Source organism: Mastomys coucha, unplaced genomic scaffold (assembly GCF_008632895.1).
Source record: "Mastomys coucha isolate ucsf_1 unplaced genomic scaffold, UCSF_Mcou_1 pScaffold5, whole genome shotgun sequence".
Taxonomy (NCBI): domain Eukaryota; kingdom Metazoa; phylum Chordata; class Mammalia; order Rodentia; family Muridae; genus Mastomys; species Mastomys coucha.
In genome coordinates this window covers 116,374,637-116,395,945 of record NW_022196911.1, presented here as the reverse complement: position 1 = coordinate 116,395,945, position 21,309 = coordinate 116,374,637, and the positions used below count along the sequence as shown (strand labels likewise).

The 21,309-nt window shown below is 48.9% G+C and overlaps 1 protein-coding gene across 1 annotated transcript in view; it reads right to left on the bottom strand.

Moving 5' to 3' along the window:
• The window catches only part of Rptor (regulatory associated protein of MTOR complex 1), a 301,156-nt gene that overhangs the window by 90,314 nt on the left and 189,533 nt on the right, over positions 1-21,309 (bottom strand). The window contains exons 8-10 of the mRNA XM_031352079.1: positions 21,137-21,237; positions 20,532-20,676; positions 6,356-6,431 (exon numbers count right to left, since the gene is read on the bottom strand). Of these exons, the coding sequence (XP_031207939.1) occupies positions 6,356-6,431; positions 20,532-20,676; positions 21,137-21,237 (322 nt within the window). The remainder of the gene's footprint in view (positions 1-6,355; positions 6,432-20,531; positions 20,677-21,136; positions 21,238-21,309) is intronic.

The following is a 21,309-nucleotide window of genomic DNA, read 5'->3' as shown; positions in this document are numbered from 1 at the left end:
GCATCGTGAAAGCTGAGGGACAGAGCTAGGTGAAGGACTGACCACGGAGTGAGGGCACGGTGGGAAGGCTGATGCTGCAGCACAGAAGGGCAAAGTTGCATGGCTGTGAGCTGGAGGGAGAATGCTGGACTTTACTGCCTTGTTTCTGAGGGGAGCGTGACATAGACCTGTGAGGGAACTGTGGTGGGAATGGATAGAGGAGAGGAATGAGGATCTGTGGTCATGTCTGTACTCACACTGTGCTTTAGTTTCTAATGACCCACGAGGGATAGCTGCATAGGTGAGGGCAGTGTACACAAGGGGGCAGAGGCAGTAAGTACACAGTGAGCACAAACACCCCAGCACATAACCATGGAGTCGAGCTGGGGCCTTTTGGTCCACATGGAGGCTCATCAAGTCAGAGTCCCAGAGGGCACTGGAGAGCCTGGGAGGGAGTGGCCAGCCCTCTGTTCCCATGCTAGGGTTACCACCCACAGGAGAGGGATGGCTTGGTGGGAAGGGAGACACTAGGAAGCAAGAGGCTAGGAGCCTGGGAAGTTTCCCATTCTCGCACCCCCCACTGCCCCACAGAGCTGCCTTCCATGGGCCAAACAGTTCAAGCACAGCAGTGCCTGTCCATGCACAGTGGGGGGAGGGCAGTGTCCACTGGAAGTGAGCCTGTGAGCCTGTGAGCCTGGGTTAGGGAAGTAGCTGGGCCTCCGACCTGTAGCTCACCTTTTCTGAGAACTAATTAGAGCCTGGGTCCCACAGTAAAGGCCCAGTGGCATGAGGGTCATGAAGTCTACCTGCTACTTAGAAAGGCATAGGGGCTCTGTGCCATCAGCTCACACAAAGGAGATCATACTCAGGGCAGCCATGAAGCTGGAGTGCAGCTCCCTAAGTGGTTTTCTCATTTTCAAGTAGGAATCGTTCACCAATTGTTTTAAAGTCTCATTAAGTGCCTTCTTCCCTCCAACCCACAGCATCCCGTTGCTTGCCTGTAAATGAGAATCACACACACTCTCTCCAGTCAGCTTCTGTTCATGGGCTTTCATGGTATCCACTGTGGAGTGACCATTCCAAGCAAAGAGATAGTAATTCCTGATCTAGTCACATGTGGTGGCATGTACTTGTAATCCCAGCACTGAGGAGACTAAGGCAGGAGATGCCAGCCTGGTTTACACAGTGAGACCTTTTCTCCCAACTCCTTCACCTAATCCTAACCAGAGAAGAGAAACACATCTTTGCTAGCTGTGGGGCTAAAGCCAAGGGGAAACACTGGTTCAACCACACAGTATAAAGACTACACAGGCGGCCATGTGAGCACTCAGAGATGGTGACTGGGCCAAGCCTCTCAGGTGACCTTGTCAGCAGACCAGAAGGGAACAACCAGGAATACTGAGGGATGGCATGTAGCTGTAACCACCCATCCAGTCTTCTATGACAGATTGCACACAGACATGCTGTTGCAGATCTAAATCGGGTCCCATGAGCGAAGGGTCAAAGTGAGACAGTCAGCAGCCAGGAGTGGCAGAGCCCTGCTCCATGGCAATGGCTAATCCAGCCAGATTTACGTTGCTGCTACAGTGCTGTGCTGGCCTCTGTCCCCCTCTGCTCTCCCTTTGCTGGGCCAGGTGACCCGAGCCGCGGTGGGGGGCTTGCCACTTGAGTCCGCTCAGTGAATAGACAGTGGTCAAGGGTGTTTATGCCACCCCTTGTAAAGATACCAGAGTCTGCAGAAGGGATCTCAGCTGGCTTCCTGAAGTCTGGGATGTTCCTCCTGGCTCCTCCTCCTACCTCAAAAAACATCAATTTGAATGGAGTTCTAATTCCTTCCTAGGTAGAGCCTGTCACTTCTGTTAATTCTGAAGACTAGTATGTACATTATTTAGTCAACTTGACATGCAAAATTACTTGCAAACAATACACATACAAATAAAACCAAACCAAACCAGAATTTAGCTGCGTGTCTCCAACAATGGTAAGATTCAGTATTAAACACAGGCCAGCATTCCTCAACTCAGTGCACAATTCTCCCCTAGCTCAGCCCACGCCCAGCAGGTTCTCTGAAGAAATGAACAAGTGAGCATAGCACACCACATGGAAGCACAAAAGGTCAGAGGTTAACAGGGGCAATCTTGGAAAAGAACACAGGTGGAGGACAGATTAGCAGCGTCAGCAACATTTGCAAATGCTCAGAATCAAAACTGTGAACCTAGTGCCTGGACAAATGCTGGACAGAACTGACCAGAGAAGCTGGAAGCTGCTCACACGGTCACCAGGTCCGTATGACGACAGAGCAAACACCCGCTGTTCCAGCCCACACCTCCCATGCAGGGATCATGGCTACCTGGCAGAGCTCTGAGAGCAGAGCAACACAAAACTCTGGAAGGGAAGACAACGGCATTTGGGCATGTTCACCTCACATGAGTCAAGATGGCTTTGGACAAGGCAGTAAAGGCCCTAATCATTAGAAAAATTCTACTAAGTAGGAATTTGATCAACAAGAAGAAAAGGTAAAACATGAAAATGTAGTCTGCAGAGTAAGAGATATTCATAGTGAGACACAGAACATCAACAGACCCACACCAGCTCAGTAGAAAGATGTATAATAGACCTCCAGAAGACATGAAACCGCACTCTGCCAGCTATGGGGACACATGTCACTCTTTGTATGGAACCAGATTCTGCACAGCACAAGGGCTGCAAACCAAGGACACTGTGGACAGCTATCTAGTAGCATCTACTAAATCTACACATGTGCAAGTTGGCGCTGTCCCCCAGCACCTCAGCAAACAGCACTTCGCTCCCCAAGCACATACAGGAATCAGCCACACCCAGGAATCAACGTCGTCAATGAGGTCAGAGGACAGTGTAGGAGAGAGAGGACTTCCCAGATTCCAGAAGTGAAGGTAAATATCTTAGTATAATACTTAATAATACAGTAAGAATGAATAGAATCTCACACCAGCAGCATTTGAGACTGATCTAGATGACCGACTTCCCCTTTGCCTCAAGCTGCACAGTCCCTGGGCCAGACAGCACTAACTGTGAGAATCTCAAGTGGACACTCAAAACCTACACTGGCCATGGCCCAGGAAAACATTCTGAGTCTGCAGACACCATTACTCTCTCTTCTGTGGAAAGGTCGTACAGTTCATATCAAAAGCGTACTGTTGGGTGGAAGCAGTCAGACACAAAGAGCACACGCCCTGTAGTTCTCTCCAGGGCTCTTTCTGCATGCAGCAGGCAGGCTGCAAAGGGGAGAAGCTGCTTGATCATGGGCTGGGCGAGAGTGTGTCAAAGTGGTGAAGATTCACCAAGCCATACATTTGTGAGACACATGACTTTCTACATGTATTCTATACATTCAAAACAAGGGGAGAGATAAAATAAAAAAAGCTACAGCATGGTATGGATCAGTTGCCCCTATACCTCAATGTTCCCATAATGTGGCATACTGATTTCATGAGGTCAGAGATAAACCAGTGAGAGCCTTCAAAGACACCTGGCACGGAACACAAGTGTTCAGACCGAAAGGAACAGAACCCAGCTCGCCACCCTAGGAGCAGAGTTCTCATTTAAGCAGAGGGAAGCCAGGATCTGAAGACAAAAACACTCAAGTCTTTTTTGAGTGGAGTGGAGGGGGTGTTTAGAGACAGGGTTTCTCTGTGTAAACAGGCTGGTCTTGAACTCAAGAGATCTGCCTGGGATTAAAGGTATGCTACCATCACCCAGCAAGATGAAACGCTTCTTTTCTTTTTAAAATTTTACTATATATACTACTTTATGTAATAATTTTATATATATGTGTGCTCTATCTGCATGTAAGCCTGCACACCAGAAGAGGGTGTCAGATCCATTAAGGATTGTTGTGAGCCACCATGTGGTTGCTGGGAGTTGAACTCAGGACCTCTGAGGAGCAGTCAGTGTTCTTAACAGCTAAGCCACCTCTCTAGCCCCACAAGATTAAAGTCTTAATGAGATTTTTCCAGACATCCATCTGCACCAAGAGGCCCTGTCCCTCCTATGAGAGCACAAGCCCCTAGGGCCATTCTGGTTTGCACGGCACCTGCCATGGTCTGCCGTGAGCCAGGCATCATTCTCTATGGAGGTCTGTGACTCTGAAGGAGACTGTTCCTGCATCAAACAGTTTAGGGAAGGTGGGCACACGGACTTTTTGTTTGCAAGTTGAGTAGTGGATGCTACATGCACCATGAAAAGACAAGACAAAAACAAAACAGAACAAAACAAAACAAACAAACCAACCAAAAAACTCCAAACAAACAAACCCACCACCACCATCAAAACAAACAAAACCAAAAAACCATGTCACACACAGATATACAGACAGAGACAAAGGACACACACAAACAGTGAGTGAGAGAGAGAGAGAAACAAACACACACACATATAAACACACAGAGTGAGCCAGCCAGATGTAGACATACACACCCAGAGACATACAGACACACACACATATACAGAGACAAGACAGATATAGACATATATACACATATGGACACAAAGATACACAGAAAGAGAGACACAGAAACAGACAGATAGGCACACACACACAGTGAGTGAGAGAGAGGGAGAAAGAGACAGATATATACATACATAAACACACAGAGCCAGCCAGATGTACACATACACACACACGCAAACACAGTGAGAGGGAAAGAGAAAGACACACATATACACACACACAGATACAGACATACACACAGACATACATATACACACACAGACACATACATACAAACATAGACACACATACATGCACATACACATGCACACATATAGACACACACATGCACACACAGAGACACATAGACACACACAGACACACAGACACACACACACAGACACAGACAGACACACACAGACAGACACACACAGACACACACACACAGACACAGACAGACACACACGGACAGACACACACAGACACACACACAGACACACAGACACACACACACAGACACACACACACACACACACACACACACACACACACACACACACACACAGAGGCTGCAGCCCTATGCCCCACATGAAAAGTAACAGCAGAACTCAATGGTGGAGCATGGCTGCTGTTCTACAGTCCTTCCAACTTTGTTCTAGGCTTCAGCGTTTGTGTAGTAAAACGTTACCTCCCTCCACCCAAACAAGCAACAAAGAGTAGAATAATACTGACAAAAGGGACCAAGAAATCTTTAAAAGCCTATTGCTCCATCATTTTAACCTCTGGGCACACCTGGGGAGCTGGCATTGCCTACACACACCAAGCGTGCAGTGTGCCAGTGTGCACCCAGGCCCAGGCTTGATTCTGCAGCAGGATGCTGACAGACGATGGCCACATACACAGAAGGGGAACAGAATTCCCCCAGGCTGCAGGTTTTCTCTCCTGGTTCACTTGTCAGTGGCCAGCATTGTCTGGGCAGTGACTTGTACAAGAATGAATGAGGGCCTGTCATATGTGTCACTAACTTCTGCCTTATCACATGTGTAACTTCTGTGCTAAGCACTTTAGAAACACTAACTCAGTCAGCCATCACATAGTCCCTTAAGCTGGGTTTCCCCAGATCCCCTTTAAACAAGGAAGCCAGGCTGTGTGCGTGTTGGTGCATGCCTTGTAATCCAGCACTCGGGAGGCAGAGGCAGGCAGGTCTCTGTGAGTTCATGGGCAGCCTGATCTGCAGTGTGAGAACCAGGTCAGCCAGGATGATGAAGAAAAAGCCTGTCTCAAACAACAAATGAGGAAAGCAAAGCTCAGAGTCTGTCTCACTGATGCACAGCACACTGCCTGGGTTTCTTGGCCTTGAAGTCCAGTGGCCTCTTGAGGAGTGTGAATGGACCTCGTGCTGGTGACAGCCCAGCCCCAGTCCCACACTAGGCTTTATGTCATCTCGGCTTTATGAATGATGCTGTGAGCTATGGCTGGGGGCAGGGACTTAGCCAGACGTGGTGTAAAAACTCCCCAAAGGAAGAAAAACCAAGGGAGTTCTCAGAGCTGCCAGGAAGGCTCTGGGCAGGGCACCCACTTGAACATGTCACAAGTGGAATCAGGTATAGTCTGTGAAGCTGCTCAGCTTCCTCCTGCATGATCTGAGGCTGAGGTAAATCAGGGAGGAGAGGGACTGGCTTATGAGAGCAGCGTATCAGGGCAGACAGCTCTTAAAGGCTAACCACCTCAGAACCTAATGAGTCCCAGGCTGACCCCACCTTGAAAACTCTTGTCCGTTGAATCTTTTATTCCAGGTAGGTGAACTAAATCCCTGACACCAGAATTCTGGGTGCTACATGAAGATCAGGTGTCTACAGTGAAGGAACAGGGTCCCTGGGGAGGGGTCTCCCTGAAGTGGGGACTCACCCTGAAGGCAGTGCCCTCTTCGATGATGGTTGGCAGCTGAGAGAGGCAAATGTCCACAGCAAGGTCCCAGGCCTGCCTGGGGAGAGAACAGAGGGCACCCATGTTATTAGTTAAGCAGCCTTGGCAAGAGGCCCTCACAGATGAGCCTCAGGGCCAGTGGGGACCAATATCCTTCAGCTGGAAGGGCTATGTTAGGGGTCTTTAGAGCTAACCAGCTGGCAGAATCATCCAGGAAGTCTAGAGAGAAGTAGACGTGGTAGGTGCTGTGGCTCACTCCACCTGCCTGGTGTGACACACTTCTCTTCAGAACAAAAAGGATGACAGAATTCTTGTTCCTCTACAGTAGCTCCTGACTCTATTGTGACCCTCCCTAACATACAACCTGCTCACTCCAAGTATCTGGGGTTCCTGTGGTGGCTGATGGAATAGCCTGAGCAGGACAAGGCACTTTGTTGGAAACATCCCCGTCAGCATGGCTGGGGTGGTGCCCTGGCTGTGGACCTGCTGTTCTAGAAGGCCAGGTGGTGTTAACATGCTCCACAGCCTGTGCTGCTAGCATGGTTAGGCCTGAGCATCCTCTGGCCTGCGTGGCTGGGACCTGGCCTGGGCCCAAGAGGCTAAAGCTGTGTTGGTGGCACTGAGCTAAAAGAGGACAGGCAGGCAGTCTCTCATGGCACCAGGTGCTACTCAGCACACTGACAACACATCTGTGCTGTGTGCCCTGTCTGTGACCCACCAGGTGGACGCCCACTCCCTGCTCTCCATCAAGTCAGTCCTCAGACTGTTTCTCGGTAGCTCTGAAGCTCAGGGATGATTTATGCATCTCCATAAACACTTCCTCTTATATAATGGGGGACACGGGGACTCAGTGTCTGGGAGCAGACTGGCTGCACTTACATAAGGCTCTTTGCCAGATGCCCCTCCTCCCAGACTTCTTCTGAAGGACTGGGGTGAGCAGGGCTACACCAGCTACCGAGTTTAAAAGCAGGGTTTTGATCTTGGCCTGGGTATGTATTGAGTATAATTTTATTGATTTCTTATAGTTTTTAACTTTTAATCATTTTCAGATTTAGAGGAAAGACCAGCAGCACAATTTCCATGAGGGTGGAACTCACTGGCATAGTGCCATTGCTGTCCCCGAGTTACTTGGTCACTATACACCTGTCTCTGTCATGGTGCTCGCAGAAGATCCTGTAGTAGGCACTGTGCCACAGCCCCCATTGCAGATTGACTGGGCATGAGGACCAGGTCCACCAGGCCCTCTGTGCACAGCCTGGTTCCCTGGAGGCATCTGATGATGCAGAGATGATGCACAGATGGCCTACCTGCCGTGCAGGCTGCATAGGCCTGTGGCTTGCATAGCCCTAACCTACTGCTCTTCCCTCTTTACTGAGCCTCTGCAGCCTTTTTGTAATCCTATGAACATATTTTGGGGGGAGAGGGATTTATTTGGCTCACAGTTTGGGGTTTTCCATCTATCTGCAACAGTTGGCCACATGCAAAATGGAGAGAACAATGCCTGGAGGCCTGAGTAGGGTGCACAAAGGGAGTCAAGCATGTCCTCACTAAGGTGATAACGCAGATCCTGTCCATCTTATGATCACAGCAGGGAGTGCGTGAGTCCAAGGATCTCAGGATGGCCTGATCTGGGGTGGGACTTCAGGGCAGCCTAGCCAGACCAGGGGTCAGCCGAGGGTTTCTTCAACTCATGGCAATCACATTAAAAGACAGCCACAGTGGAGTCCCAGGAGTCCCTTACTTAATCATTCCTGGGTGTGGATGGCCACACTTCCAAGCACCACTGCATCCATTGTGCGAGCAGCCCAGAGTGGATACATAAGCAAATCTGGAATATGGCTTCCCTGTCCTAAGGCCTTGTCGTGTGTGGCACAGAAGATGCTATCTCCTCTAACTGTTCTCTCAGGCCGAAAGAAGCTTCCCCTGGTCCTTCACTTCTAGCATCCAGGGCTACCATACTACTCTTGTGCATCTTCCCTGTGTGAGTGTGCATCAGAGCATGGTTCTCTTCATTCTCCCTCAATGATGCCCTCGAGTGCCATTTAAAACAGACTTTTATCTTCTTTGGTGACCGCGGGTCCATCACTGGACAAGTAGCCATGTCTGAAATACACCTGATACTTTCCAGCCAGTTTCTGGAGTCCCAAGCATCTCCACAGTCATTATTAGGCAGACCCTCTCAATCCTAGACCCTCCCTCTCCTGTACTCCCCTGGCGGCTCTGTGGCTACAAGAGTCATACTAACAGACCCCACTCCACCCCACCTGCCTTTGCAAAAGTCATCAGGGCTCCAAGGGTCCTGTTTTACTCCAGCAGCAGAAGGGAACAAAGCCTGCTGCTCCCTGCAACTGTGCCAGACGGCTGGGGTCCCCAAATGCTGGTCTTTAGAGTGGCCACTCAGCAGGTCTGCTGGGGTCCCCAAATGCTGGTCTTTAGGATGGCCACTCAGCAGGTCTGGGGCTACAGCTCTACATGGGCCTTCTCCAGGAACCAGCCACACTACCCATGAAGTAAAAAGTGGGGATAAACTCCCTGTGGGGTCCCCAAGGGGCCTGAGATAAGGAACAGGCCTCAGGTGAGCTGCAGACAGGGTGAGGGACAGTCAGAAAGGCCCAGCACTTGACATGCATTCCAAGCCAAAGCCTTGTGCACATGGGCACAGCTATATGGGTGCCGATTTCTCTCATCTTAGGCAGATTTTGGTTTTGGAATAGCAATCTCCTCTCTCTGGCAATTTCCTGGGAAATGCAGAGATTCTTGTTCTTTCTATTTAGACTAATAAGACTTTGTGTTGGAAGGTAACAGGTACATTTTCTTTATGTCTCAATGAAGGGCAAAGACAAGAATGCAAATATTTAAATTTCAGGATAGATTTAAGATGAGAAAAGTTACTCCTTTGGCATCCCATGCCCCCATCCCTGACCCACTGTCCACAGACTACACAAGCATGTAGCCCTTCCCTGCTGACAGGATTAAGATGCAACCAGGAAATAATCAAAAGTGGCTCCAACTTTGGGCAATAAATAGCTCCCAGGTGGTCAATAAATGCCCAGTCGGCAGCATCAGGGGAGACACCTACTTTTCGTTGGGACAGAAGCAAAGTCAATTATTGCAATTAAACTCTATAAAGATGCCTCGAATTTAATCAAATAAAAAGTTTAAATTTCAGGAGTTAGAAGGGTAGAAATTAGGGGAATTGGAGATGGGAAGTGTATCCGGCAGCTGGCTGACTCAGCCAGCTGGAACCCAGCATGAGCATTTTTGGACCTAAGCAGAGAGGAAAAGTGCACACATCCATGTGCTTGTGGCTCAGCTGACATGCTGCCATGCCACTGCAATCTTGAGGCAAACACATTCTAACCCATACACATTTGGCCCTGTTTGGCATAATGGCCTCTGCTGGGCCGTGGGCCCACCTAGGTCCCACCACACATTTCCTTCATCAGAAAGTCGGCTTCATGGTTTTCACTAGTGTGAAAGTCTTGGTAGACACTGATAAAATGAGCAAGCCCACAAAGGGGCTGTGGCTTAGGCCAAAGGGATGGTACAGAGCAGCTGTGAGGGATACAGAGAAGCAGCAGCCTGTTCAAGAAACCAAAAAGAAGAAAACCTGATCGCGAACGTCCAAGGCCACTGACAGACAAGCTCTAAGACAGTTCCTGGATCAGAGGTCCCTCAGTCCTGGGCCAGCTCCCTGGGGGGAGGTGGAATGGAAAGAAGCACTTCCACAAGGCAGAGCATGCTGGGCAACCTGGGCACCCTCTCTGGGCCAGACCCAGATCCCATCAAACTGTAAAATTATAGAATCATCTCATCTGCAGCAGAACAACTGTCCTCTGACAAGCCCAAACAGCAGTTGATTAAAGCTACATTTTCTCAGCTAAAATCCAACCAATCTTGCAGTCTTAAGTTGGGATTCTTAGCTATGGACAAGTGGAAAAGCAGTTTATAAAACCCAGTGCTAACAGCTGTGCTATATGCCAGTTCTCTGTGGCATCCAGGTATACCAGTTGTCTCTCTCTATGGCACCAGGGTACATCAGGTCTCTCTGTGTGTCACAGGGAGGAGCACAGGTTGGAAGAGTAAGGAGAGTGGCTGGATGGAGGTGATGGGGGCAGGCTGTAGGATACAGGATGAGGACTCCCTCCCTATACAGCAAGGAGTGGGGTACTGTCTAAGCTGCTGTTGAGTCATCACCAGAAGAGCCTGGGTTTTCAGGAAACTGGTTTAGGATGGCAATCACCCAGGCAGTGGGCTGGAGGAAAGCCTTCCGAGCTATTGTGGGCTCCATCTGCATTGATCAATCAGCGCAAAAAGCACAGGTTATTACCATAGAGAAATGCAGGGTTTCAGGACCCCTGAAATTGATAGTGAAGGAGAACGACTCCCTGATGGCTTTGTATCAAAAATTAAACAGGAACTGGGCTCTGAGTATTTCATCATCGCCTCCCCACCCCCCAGGCAGAGTGCACAGGCAAACTGTTGTGCTTCAGTCTCCGTTCTTGTTAGGCTTTGTCCCCTCCCCCACTAGAAATGCAGCCTCTCCATCACCACCCAAGGATATAATAACCAGATTTTAAATTATTTATTCCAAAGGCTCTTTTCTGCCTACCTTCCCTGTGAGATCCCCGGGGATGTGTGTGCAGCCATCTATTTTCAAGGGAGCAGAGGCCCTGAGCACTATGGGAAGAGTTTCATCACTTGGGGTGGCAGATGGCAGAACAAGGAATCCATCAGTCATCCTTCAGAGGTGAGGCCCAGCCAAGGCCTGGCAAGAGGCTCAACTCTGCAGCAGTTTGGCCCTCAGGTGTAGCTACGGAGTTGTAGAGGTGATTGTGCCTCCCCATCTCTTTCTCCCTCCCTTCTTCAAGGGTCAGCATTTCTGTTAGGTCAGGCTAGTGAGTACGGGACTATATGTCCAGATGTCAAAGGGGCCGAAGCAGTGCTGAGCCTGTCCCACAGGGCGTCCCATGTCCTGAGATGTGGCCCTGGCAGCTGGGGAGAGGTATGGAGATGGTGGGTCTACAGGATAAGAAGGCTTGGGAACCATCTAGCCTGTGCTATGACACAAAACCACAGGAGAAAGGCCGGTGTGTAAAGCTGTGTGAAGGGTTCTGGGAGCTTGGACACACAACTCATTCCAGAGGAAGGTAGAGCATCTGGCAGAATGTTCCCACTGACCAAGTGGTCTCTCAAAGGTGGCTCAGAGGGCACATTCTAGATCCAGAGTAAAAGTGCTGATGCCAAGGACAGTGTCTTTCTCTTCTGTGGACATAAATATGTTGTGAGTGACTCATAATGGAAACAAAGATCTCTGACAAGACCAAATGGCCCTTCTTTCTGCTCTCTCTGGGACCATGATTGTCTGGCCTGGCTTCTCATTCAATTTAGGCTAAGCACAAGGAAAACCTGTCCTTGGGGAAGGTGCGTGTGCCTCTAGACCTTACATGTCAATCTCTAGCTTGGGGTGATGACCCTCTCATACAACCCCACCACAATGGTGTCATGCAATTATAAGGTTTTCTAGTCTCCCAGAAGGTTCTCTCATGCCGAGACCACTAGACTCATCTACAGTTCAGATTCCAGGGAGAGTACTTGGTGAGAACCATGTGAGAATGGGGGCAGCCCAGCTTAGCATACAGGAAGATTCTTGAACAAGACTCACATACAGATGCCTCAAGTAGCAGTGTTTCTTAGCAACAACAAGTAGCAGTACAAAGGCTAGTCTCTGGGAAATACCAGATGCCCAGGGCCCAAGGAGGAGGCAGAAAGGAGGTAATGGTCGCTCCCTATGCCTGCCACAATACCCCCCTCAGACCAGAAATATATGAGGTAGATCAGTAATGACCCTGACAACCAAAGGAAGAGGAGAGCTTTTCTGAAGTGGGGCTTGTACATGGAGCCTGTGACATGCAGGTAAGTTCTGTCAAGTAACACTCCAAAGCGAAGGATGATCCAAGGCAGCCTGGCCAGCAAGCCGCACTAGGCAAAGGAGGCAGTAGGCCAGGGGATTATATTTCACTGTTAGTACAGCACTTACACTAAGGACTGGGCAAGAGGATGACTAACCAACTAGCTTCTCTGAAGGTTGGGGTTACTTGGTAACTTAGTTTCTCAAGGGTCTTGATGGACAGGAGACCTCTGGGAGAACTGGGTTGTGGGCAATGGACCAAGTAGAGACTACTGCGATAGCTCTCTATTGAGGTCAGGCTTACCCCTCTGAGCCCTGAAGTTGCCTTGCCCCATGAAATCCAGGCGGCTACTAAGCCCTGATCAGTGCGTCTCTGTGTGCTGACTGTCAGTGAAGCATCAGCCTGTCCCAGCTCTATACAGTCTCTCGGGGAGCTGGAAGCAAACTTCTATGCTGGCCGCTGGTCAATGTGGCCTCACCATGTAATTCCAGCCCAGAATGGGATTGTCTACTGTCTACTTTCTCACTCCACTCACACGAGCACTGTCACTCCCCAGAGAACACATGTCAGAGACAGGAATGTCTCCTCCTGGAGTCACATCTCTCTGGCTTCTGTAACTAGAACCCTTCAAATGTACTTATTTGGTATTTCTCAGCATAGAGAATGGAGCCATGATGTCAGACAAGATGTCAAATTGTAGAGGACTTTGAGATAAATGTTCAGACTATACTGGCTCGGGAGGGAGAGAGCTGGCCAGAGCCACTGGTGAGGCCTTCTTGTCACTGTGCTTGAGGTGAGGGGCACGTGAAGCCTGTGTCTTACCGGCAGACTGTGAACTGCATGTAGACTATGAATATGGCTAGTTTGAATCTAACATGCTTTTAAGAATACTGTATTAGATCTTACCATAAAGCCAATCAGGTGATGATACATGAAACACTGATTTTTGGCTACTAACAAAAAATTGAATGGTCTGATTGTTTTCTGTGGCAGGGTTAATTTGACATTGTGGGCTACTGGCTAGGACTTGGTCACAGGACCTGCTCTTGCTGTGCCTTCTGGCTGGGCACTTGTTCTGTTGGAAAGGTGTGATGGTTTGCATATGCTTGCCCCAGAGAGTATTAGAAGGTGTGGTGCTGTTGAAGTAGGCGTGTCCCTGTGGGCGTGGGCTTAAGACCCTCTCCTCACCTTACCTACCTGGAAGTCAGTCTTCCACTAGCAGCCTTCAGGAGAAGATGCAGAGCTCAAAGCTCTGCCTGCACCATGCCTGGCTGCACACTGCCATGTTCCTGCCTTTATGATAATGGACTGAACCTCTGAACCTGTAAGCCAGCTCCAACTAAATGTCATTTTTATAAGAGTTGTCTTGGTCATGGTATCTGTTCACAGCAGTAAACCCTAACTAAGACAGCAGATATATTCCATGGATGCCTCTCCCCAGACTGTCCAGCTGCCCTCTTCCTCCCTCCTCTCTTTTGAGGCTGGGTGAGAGTGAGCGAGGGAGGGAGGGAGTGAGGGAGCCTGGGGAGGCTGAGGCCTGATTAGAATCACACTGTCTCTTTTGAGTTTCATGGCAGATTTACTGCTACAGAGTCCTAGTGTACACTTGGGTCAGCCAAATGGCATCTGTATCCAACACCCACATGTAGGATACACAGGCACCTGAGTGAACTAGGGAATTAAGTGGGGGAGCTGAGACCCTTAACTCTGCTCAGGTGACGAGTGTGTGGTGTGCCCTGGGCATCTGTGTTCTTCATCACTGCACGTTCCTTGAAAAGCTGGCCTTGTCTTCTGTACCTCCAAATGAGGTGTTAGACATGACAGGAATAACAGAGTCTCCTCATCCACTTGCGATGCTCGTGCAGCCCAGTGTCAGGTACTTTTTCTCTTAACAGCCTACCCAGGTCACTTCTTGAAGCTGTTATCTACTCTGCCTGAGATCCTTTCCTAGCAGGCATTCCACCTCCCAGCAGAACTGAGCAGGATCTGGGGAGGCTGAGGCCTGGTTAGAATCACACTGTCTCTCAGCCAGCAGGTACTGTGTACCTTTGGACAAATCACACCCTTTTGGTCCCTCATCTTAAATGCAAAGTTAAAAAAATATTGTGTGTGGCAGGGGAGTGTGGTGAGGATCAGTGAGGCCATGGGGAGTGTGGTGAGGATCAGTGAGGCCATGTGTGCTAGACTTCACAGAAAAGAGTTACAGGTGCTACATACATGGCGAACATTTTCTCCCTTACTTGAATGCCAGCTCTTAAACCAGCACCCAAGAACCTCCAGTTCCTAGGATGCCAGCATCTACAGGACACTCAGCCACCAAGTCCTGTCTACACTGGCCTCTCTCATCCTGAAATCATCCATCCTGATTTCCCATACCCTCTGATCAGAAGCTTGGATGTGTTCTCCTTAGCTCACCTTTTGGGGAGCTAAGTGAATGCCCTGTATACCACCTAACTAGTGCAAAGTCCTGGATTTGACCCCTATGAACTCAAGGGACAGCAGAAACTGTGTAAGAGCAGAGTCACTTGAGGCTGGTCCTCCTGAGCTAGACTACCTCCAACTCCATCAGACACTTGAGGCTGGTCCTCCTGAGCTAGACTACCTCCAGTTCCATCAGACACTGTACAGTGGTCTTTGCAGGACGCTCCCCCACCACAGTTTTGATCTCTGTAATCCCTGCCATAAGTAAATAAAATAGAAGCTGACACCTCAGAAGACATTCAGAAGCACATCAAGCATCTATCTGTAGAGCAGGAAGTGGAGGCCCAATAGGATCTGAAGGCTCAGCCACGCATGGGCTAAGGGAGAATGAGAAAGGTACACCCCAGTGTACTTCCTACAATGAATGCCCGGCCTGTAGCAGCCCAAGGAGCCGCCAGAACTCACCCCACATCTTGTGCTCTGGATAGCTGTCCCTGCTGCTGTCCCTGCTGCTGTCCCTCTGCTAGGTGGAAGCCTAGGCTTTGGCAGATGTCTGTCGCCATGAAGGCAGGGCGCACCACAGTCCTGACTGCCGTGGACTCTTGCAGGGCGTACCTAGTCCTTGCATCACGTGCAGTGGATGTGCTGCCAGTCACACAGGGAAACCCTGCCTGTGGTTGGGTGGCTCAGTGGCTGTGCAGTGGCACGTACAAAATTCTGTCTAATGGATGAGAATTTACAGTCAACTTGGGATTCTAACAAGCCCTTTCCACGTCATTTGGAAAATATCGCATGGGATCAAACCTAGGTACAGACCTTAGAGAATTTACTAGTTATGCTTTTCTCATGCACAGAAAAGCCCCATTATTCCTTACGTTTGTTTCTAAGTTTCATTTTATGACAAATAATGCCTTAACTATAATGATTCAATTAAAAAAACCAGCACTTACTGTTTCAAAGGAATAGGAAATCTCCAAAGAGGCCTTTAATTTCAAAGGAATCTCCAGCAGTTTTTAAGAGGTGAGTGTCACTGCTGTCCTGTCTGAAGCCTGCTGTGACTCTCTTCAGCCTTTTCTGTGTATGACAGAGACTGTGGCATGGAGAGCAGTTGTACTGTGGACACATGCAGTGTCATTTAATGTGATATTTAACATATATTTTATATAACAATATGAAGAGAGACAGAAACAGAGAGGCAGAGACCCCCTACCCCTCTGAGCTTGGCTGGGGCATGCTCAGCTTACACTTTTGTCAGGAATGTTAACACAGACACTGCCAGCCTTCCTGAGGGCCCTGTCTCTCTCTCACAGTGCCTTATCTTAGACAGGCTGAACTAGGCTCCATATAGAACTGCAGATCATAGAGAGCTGCAGGGCAAGGTGGACTAGGCAGAAAGGGGTGCAGGTAAGGGCACGGGAGCTGCAGGAAGTTACAAGGGTAAGTGGAAGGTGGCAGCAAGGTACTGAGTAGGAGCAAGCTGGTTTGGGCAGGGGTCAGTGTCAGGGTTAGAGACCATGACCAGCAGCATCACAGCAAGGGTGAGGCCCCAAGGTTCTGGTGCCTGGCATCAAGGGGAGGAAGCACCAAGATGGCTGACCAGTTTTGAGAATAGACATTGCTAATTCCTGGTCACTTCCAACAGCCAGCCGGAGGGAAGAACATTGGGCTCTTACCCAACAGGAGGGTGGAGCTGGCTGAGAAATGGGCATGTGGAACGGGCACAGGGGTTCTGAGGTAGACACACTGTCCTGCCTGATGGCCTCAGCAGGCAGCCAAGCTATGTGCGACTCCTTACTCTACAAGACCTGGCTGCTTACTTCAGTCTTCCCCTCTGTACTCAGACACCCACAGCCTTGAGCTGCGAGCCTCCAACAGTCAGGAGACAGGTTACTCCTTAAGGTTCAGGGTCAAACGGCAGTCCCAGAGCCCTTCCCTCTGCCATATCCGACCCACGCGTGGGTGTGGCAGGAGCTGGGAAGTCTGACCAGCATAATAGGGAGTGATGGTCAGCTGGGGCTATATGCTCATCTGGCTGGAGCCTCCACATCCTTGCTGGTAGAGTTGCAGGAGGGCCATGCAGGGCCTCCTAGGAAGATGTTGGGCTTCCTAGTTCACAGTGGCCTTGAGCCTCATAGGTGGGCTCTGCCTGGAGGACAGGCATAATATATATTGATATAGTGATATGCGATGCTTTCAGCGAGCAAGCAGTGATAGTACCACTGGGCAACTGGCCATAAAGACTCAACTCAGCTCTTTTCCAACTCCCAAACTTTTGCATAGGGATGCTTGGAGAAAAAGCCTCTTACCAGGAGCCCATCAGAAGGAGGCGCCTGCAAACATTTTCTTTCAGGGCAAATCTTTGTTTCAGCAAATTTGTTCCTCAGGTCTTCGAACTTCCTACTTGTAAAAGGCATCCTGGTTTTCCATGAATGTTCCACACTTTACACACTACACAGATTAAGTGGTTCCTCCTTGGTCCTATCAATGGTCTATGCTCACAGTGTGGGCTTGGATTCAGCACACACAATGTAGCACTGGCCACTGAAGGTACGCCCTCCTCTACTCTGTGAGAAGTAGCTCTAGGCTTCTCAACTGGTGGGACCCTCATATGTACTCCACTGCAGACCCTACACTTCTCCTCACCAGCTCTATCTTAACTTTCATCACCTGAACTGTCCAGCTTGGAGTTGGGGAAGGAGGTCCCCGATCATTGCCCTCCTCTCTTCCTTGAAGGTGAGGTTGCACCACAGAGCAGAGCATCTCCCCCTCAGCTGAGGAGGAGGCACTGCTGTGGCACGAGCTGCAGAATTCTTCCCACGGAACGCAGACCCACCCAGCAGCACTGGAACAAGATCTGTGGAAACCTGCAGGCTAAACCCATAGGGGAGAAATGGAGTCATGTCTTCTGGTCTACAGGGAACTTGCTAAGATGGGTACTGGAAGGGTCAGAGTTTTCAGTGTGAGGACTTAGAAGTTCTTATCGAAGAAGTGCCCAGCATGCTGAGGAAGGTCTCCACAAGATAAAAATGTTCCCTGCCCAGCAGTGGTTCCCAGGGCCCCTTCTTTAATGACTCCATACAAAGGGTAAGAGCCTGTCTCTCATCCAGTCTGTAAAGTTCCCTCCTCAGCGTGGGTGGGGCCAGTGTTGAGAAAACTGCTGTGGGGAACTGGACATTTTCTTCTACGCCATGCCAACCAGGTCTGCTCCCACTTGCTGCTGCTTCTTTTTCTATTCTCTCTCTCCTTCTCCCTCTCCCTCCATCTCCCTCTCTCTCTCCCCCTTTTTCTCTCCCTCCCTCCTTCCCTCCCTCTCTCTCTTTGCGTGCGTGCGTGTGTGTGTGTGTGTGTGTGTGTGTGTGTGTGTGTGTGTGTGTGGTTGGTGTCAGGGATCTTCCCTGGGCACCCTTCTACATTATTTTCTGGAATGAGGTCTCTCTCTCACAGGGATTGCTTGGATTGAAAGACTAGGATTCCAGTTGAGTCTCCACACCCCCACACTCACATGCCAAGTTCTGAACGTCACTCTTCATCTTTGCTTGGCAAGCACTGCAAACACCTAGCCATCTCCCCAGCCCCCCTTCCATTTCTTAGAATTATCTTCTTACAAAAATTCTTGGTCAGAATAACAGATGTAAGGAAGGCGGTATTCGCAGGCGGATGTGTTCTCTCGCAGTGTTTACTGTATCGACTCCCCAAGCGGTCATTTACACGTTAGAGAGGCTTCTCAGACAGGGTTCTCCTCCCCTCTGGAGTGCACAGCAGAGGAGAGCCAGCTGCTGCGCCCTGGCATTCTGATGCACAGCTGCTGCTGCTTCCTAGCAGCCCACTTCCGCTCCTGGTTTCAGTTTTATACTAACCAAGCCTTATGCAGACATGTGGGGGCTTGCTTTTAATTTTTGCTTTATTTATGTATATAAGTGCTCTGTCTTTCTGTATATCTGCATGACAGTAAAGGGTATCAGATCCCATTATATATTGCTCTCAGCCACCATGTGGGTTCTGGGAATTGAACTCAGGACCTCTGGAAGAACAGCTACTGCTCTTACCCGCTGAGCCACCTCTCCAGCCCCAGGGAGACTTGTGTTTTAACATCTGATGTTTACAGTACATGCTAGTACATGCTAGTACCGGACACTACAGATTTTATTTAGTTTTGAATATGTAAGAGGCAGTGAGTTTAAAACTTCTCATTTCTCTAGGATTCTAGTGGTGGGTGAAAATTGATATATGTCTATTAAAAAAAAAACCTATCTTTGCAACATCGTACAAAGGTCTTTACGGCTAAACAGCTCTTTTACTAATGTGAATGAAGACTTGCCATGTGTGGAGAACAAAGCCAGTTGGATGTAGAATGTCCTCCTGCAAAGGGCCCACACTACTGGAAGCACGTTAGAGTGATGGGGCATGCCCTGGAAGGGAATGCTGGAACCCATGGCCTCCCCTTCCCCTCTGTGCTCTCTAGCTGGCTACAATTTGTGAACAATTGCTTCATCATCTGTTCCTGCCAGGAAGTGCTGTCTCAAAGACAAGGCAGCCAAAGACCATGGACAGAAACTTCTGAGGCAGTAACCCTCAGTAAAACCTTCTTCCCTATAAGCTGACTGTCAGTTATTCTGTTAAGTAACAGAAAGTTAAACTAGGTATGGTGGCATTCATCTTTAAGTCCAGGAATCAGGAGGCAGAGACAGGTGGATCTCTGTAAGTTCAAGGCCAACTTGGTCTACAAGGTGAGTTCCAAGGGTAGGCAGGGCTACAAAATGAGACCGTTTCCACAAAACAAAACTAAAATAAATCTTAGGAGCTGAAGAGATGGCTCAGTAGCTAAGAGCATTGGCTACTCTTCTAGAGGTCCTGAGTTCAATTCCTATTGCTCATATGGCAGCTAATAACCATCTATAACTCTTGGGGTCTGATGCTTTCTTTCTGGTGTGTAGACACACATACAGTCAAAATACCTACATTCATAAAATACATCAATCTTTTTTTAAAAGAGTAATGGAAAGTTACAACCCAGAAAAACCACATCAAATATCTTGAGATAGGTTCAGATTCAGAATTTTTTTTTAAACTTTATTTTAATTTTATGTGTATGAGTGTTTTGCCTGCATGTATGTCTGTGCACCGTGTGTGCACTGCCAGAGAGGCCAGGGAAGGTCATTAGATCCCTTGGAACTGGAGTTACGGGCGCTGTGCACCACCACATGGTGTTGGTCAACCCCTTTCTCCAGTCCCACACTGTATTATTTTATTGTTATGACTACTGGCACAAGCTATGGCCATAATGAACAGTGATTAAAGATCATAGTGTGTGTCTGTGTGCAAATGATGGCTTTAAATGTTAGAGAAGTCTTATATTCACTTAATACATTGGGTCAACTTCTTTCTCAGTACAAATTCTAAAAAGTCCAGAAGGCCTTTATTTTGGCTCACAGTTTAAGAAGGGGAAGGCATGGCACCAGGAGCATGAGTCAGCTGGTTACATTGTGCCCATGGTCAGGGAACAGAGAAGGATAGGAAGTGGGGGCTGGCTAGAAAAAACTCAAGGCCTTTCTCCAATCACCCATCTAAACAAGTCTCCACTTCCCAGTGGGTTTTACAGCCTTCCATACTACCTCCACCAGCTGAAGAATGTGGGGCCCAAGGCTGTTGACTTTTTTCACCTTCAAAGTCTCCTTCTTTCTGAAAAAGAACCCCATCTCCAGGCTGGTGCCACATCCCCCCAGATCAGGGTACTTTCATGGTTCCAAGAAGCCCACCATTTCAAAGCAGCCAGGCATGCAAATAGGGACCCAAGCACAAAAGAATCCTAAGACAGACACACTTACCACATGGCATGCATGTATGTCGGGGGTAGTCGCGGGCTGCTTACTGGGGTGCAGTTATACGACCTCATGATTCTTTCTGCCAATAAAAAATTCCTAAACAAACTTGCCACGAGCAGGTCCTGTCGGAAAAGCTTTTGGAAGAGATCTGAGGGCAGATAAAAAATAACAAGGAATCTTCAGAGATTTGTGCCCAGGATCGGAAGCTAAAAACACAAATCCCTCCCAACAAAAAATATTACATACAAGTTGAGACTAACACACATTTCACACTGGTAATATATACACACACATGCACATATCAGCCTACATATGAAGAAATACCCAAATCCCAACCAACCTATAAACAAAGCACACACATGTTTTTATAGCTGGAATTCTGATTTCAAAGGTAAGGGCAGTGCCAATATTTATTCAGGAAGCTGAGCCCTGGGCCTGCTGGGAAAGCATTACTGAGCTGAGAGCAAGGCTGACTTGGAGCATGGGACTCTTGGTCCCTGAACGCACATGTCAATGCCAACCTCCTGAGGCTGGTCTGCTCTCTCTGCTACCTATCCCCAGTCCCTGTGAGCTTCCTCACTGATCCTGGTTGATGTGGTGTCTCTTACCCCGAGGGAGCACATTCCAGGCGATAGTGTCTGTGATGGCTGTGAAGATCCAGTTCAGTTCTCCCAGAGGGGTTCTCCGGTCATTCAGTCGGCCAGGAATCCTAGACAAGATGTCGTTTGCATTAGTGCTACCATGGCTACTGAAATAGGCAAGAGTCAGATGTGGGAACAGA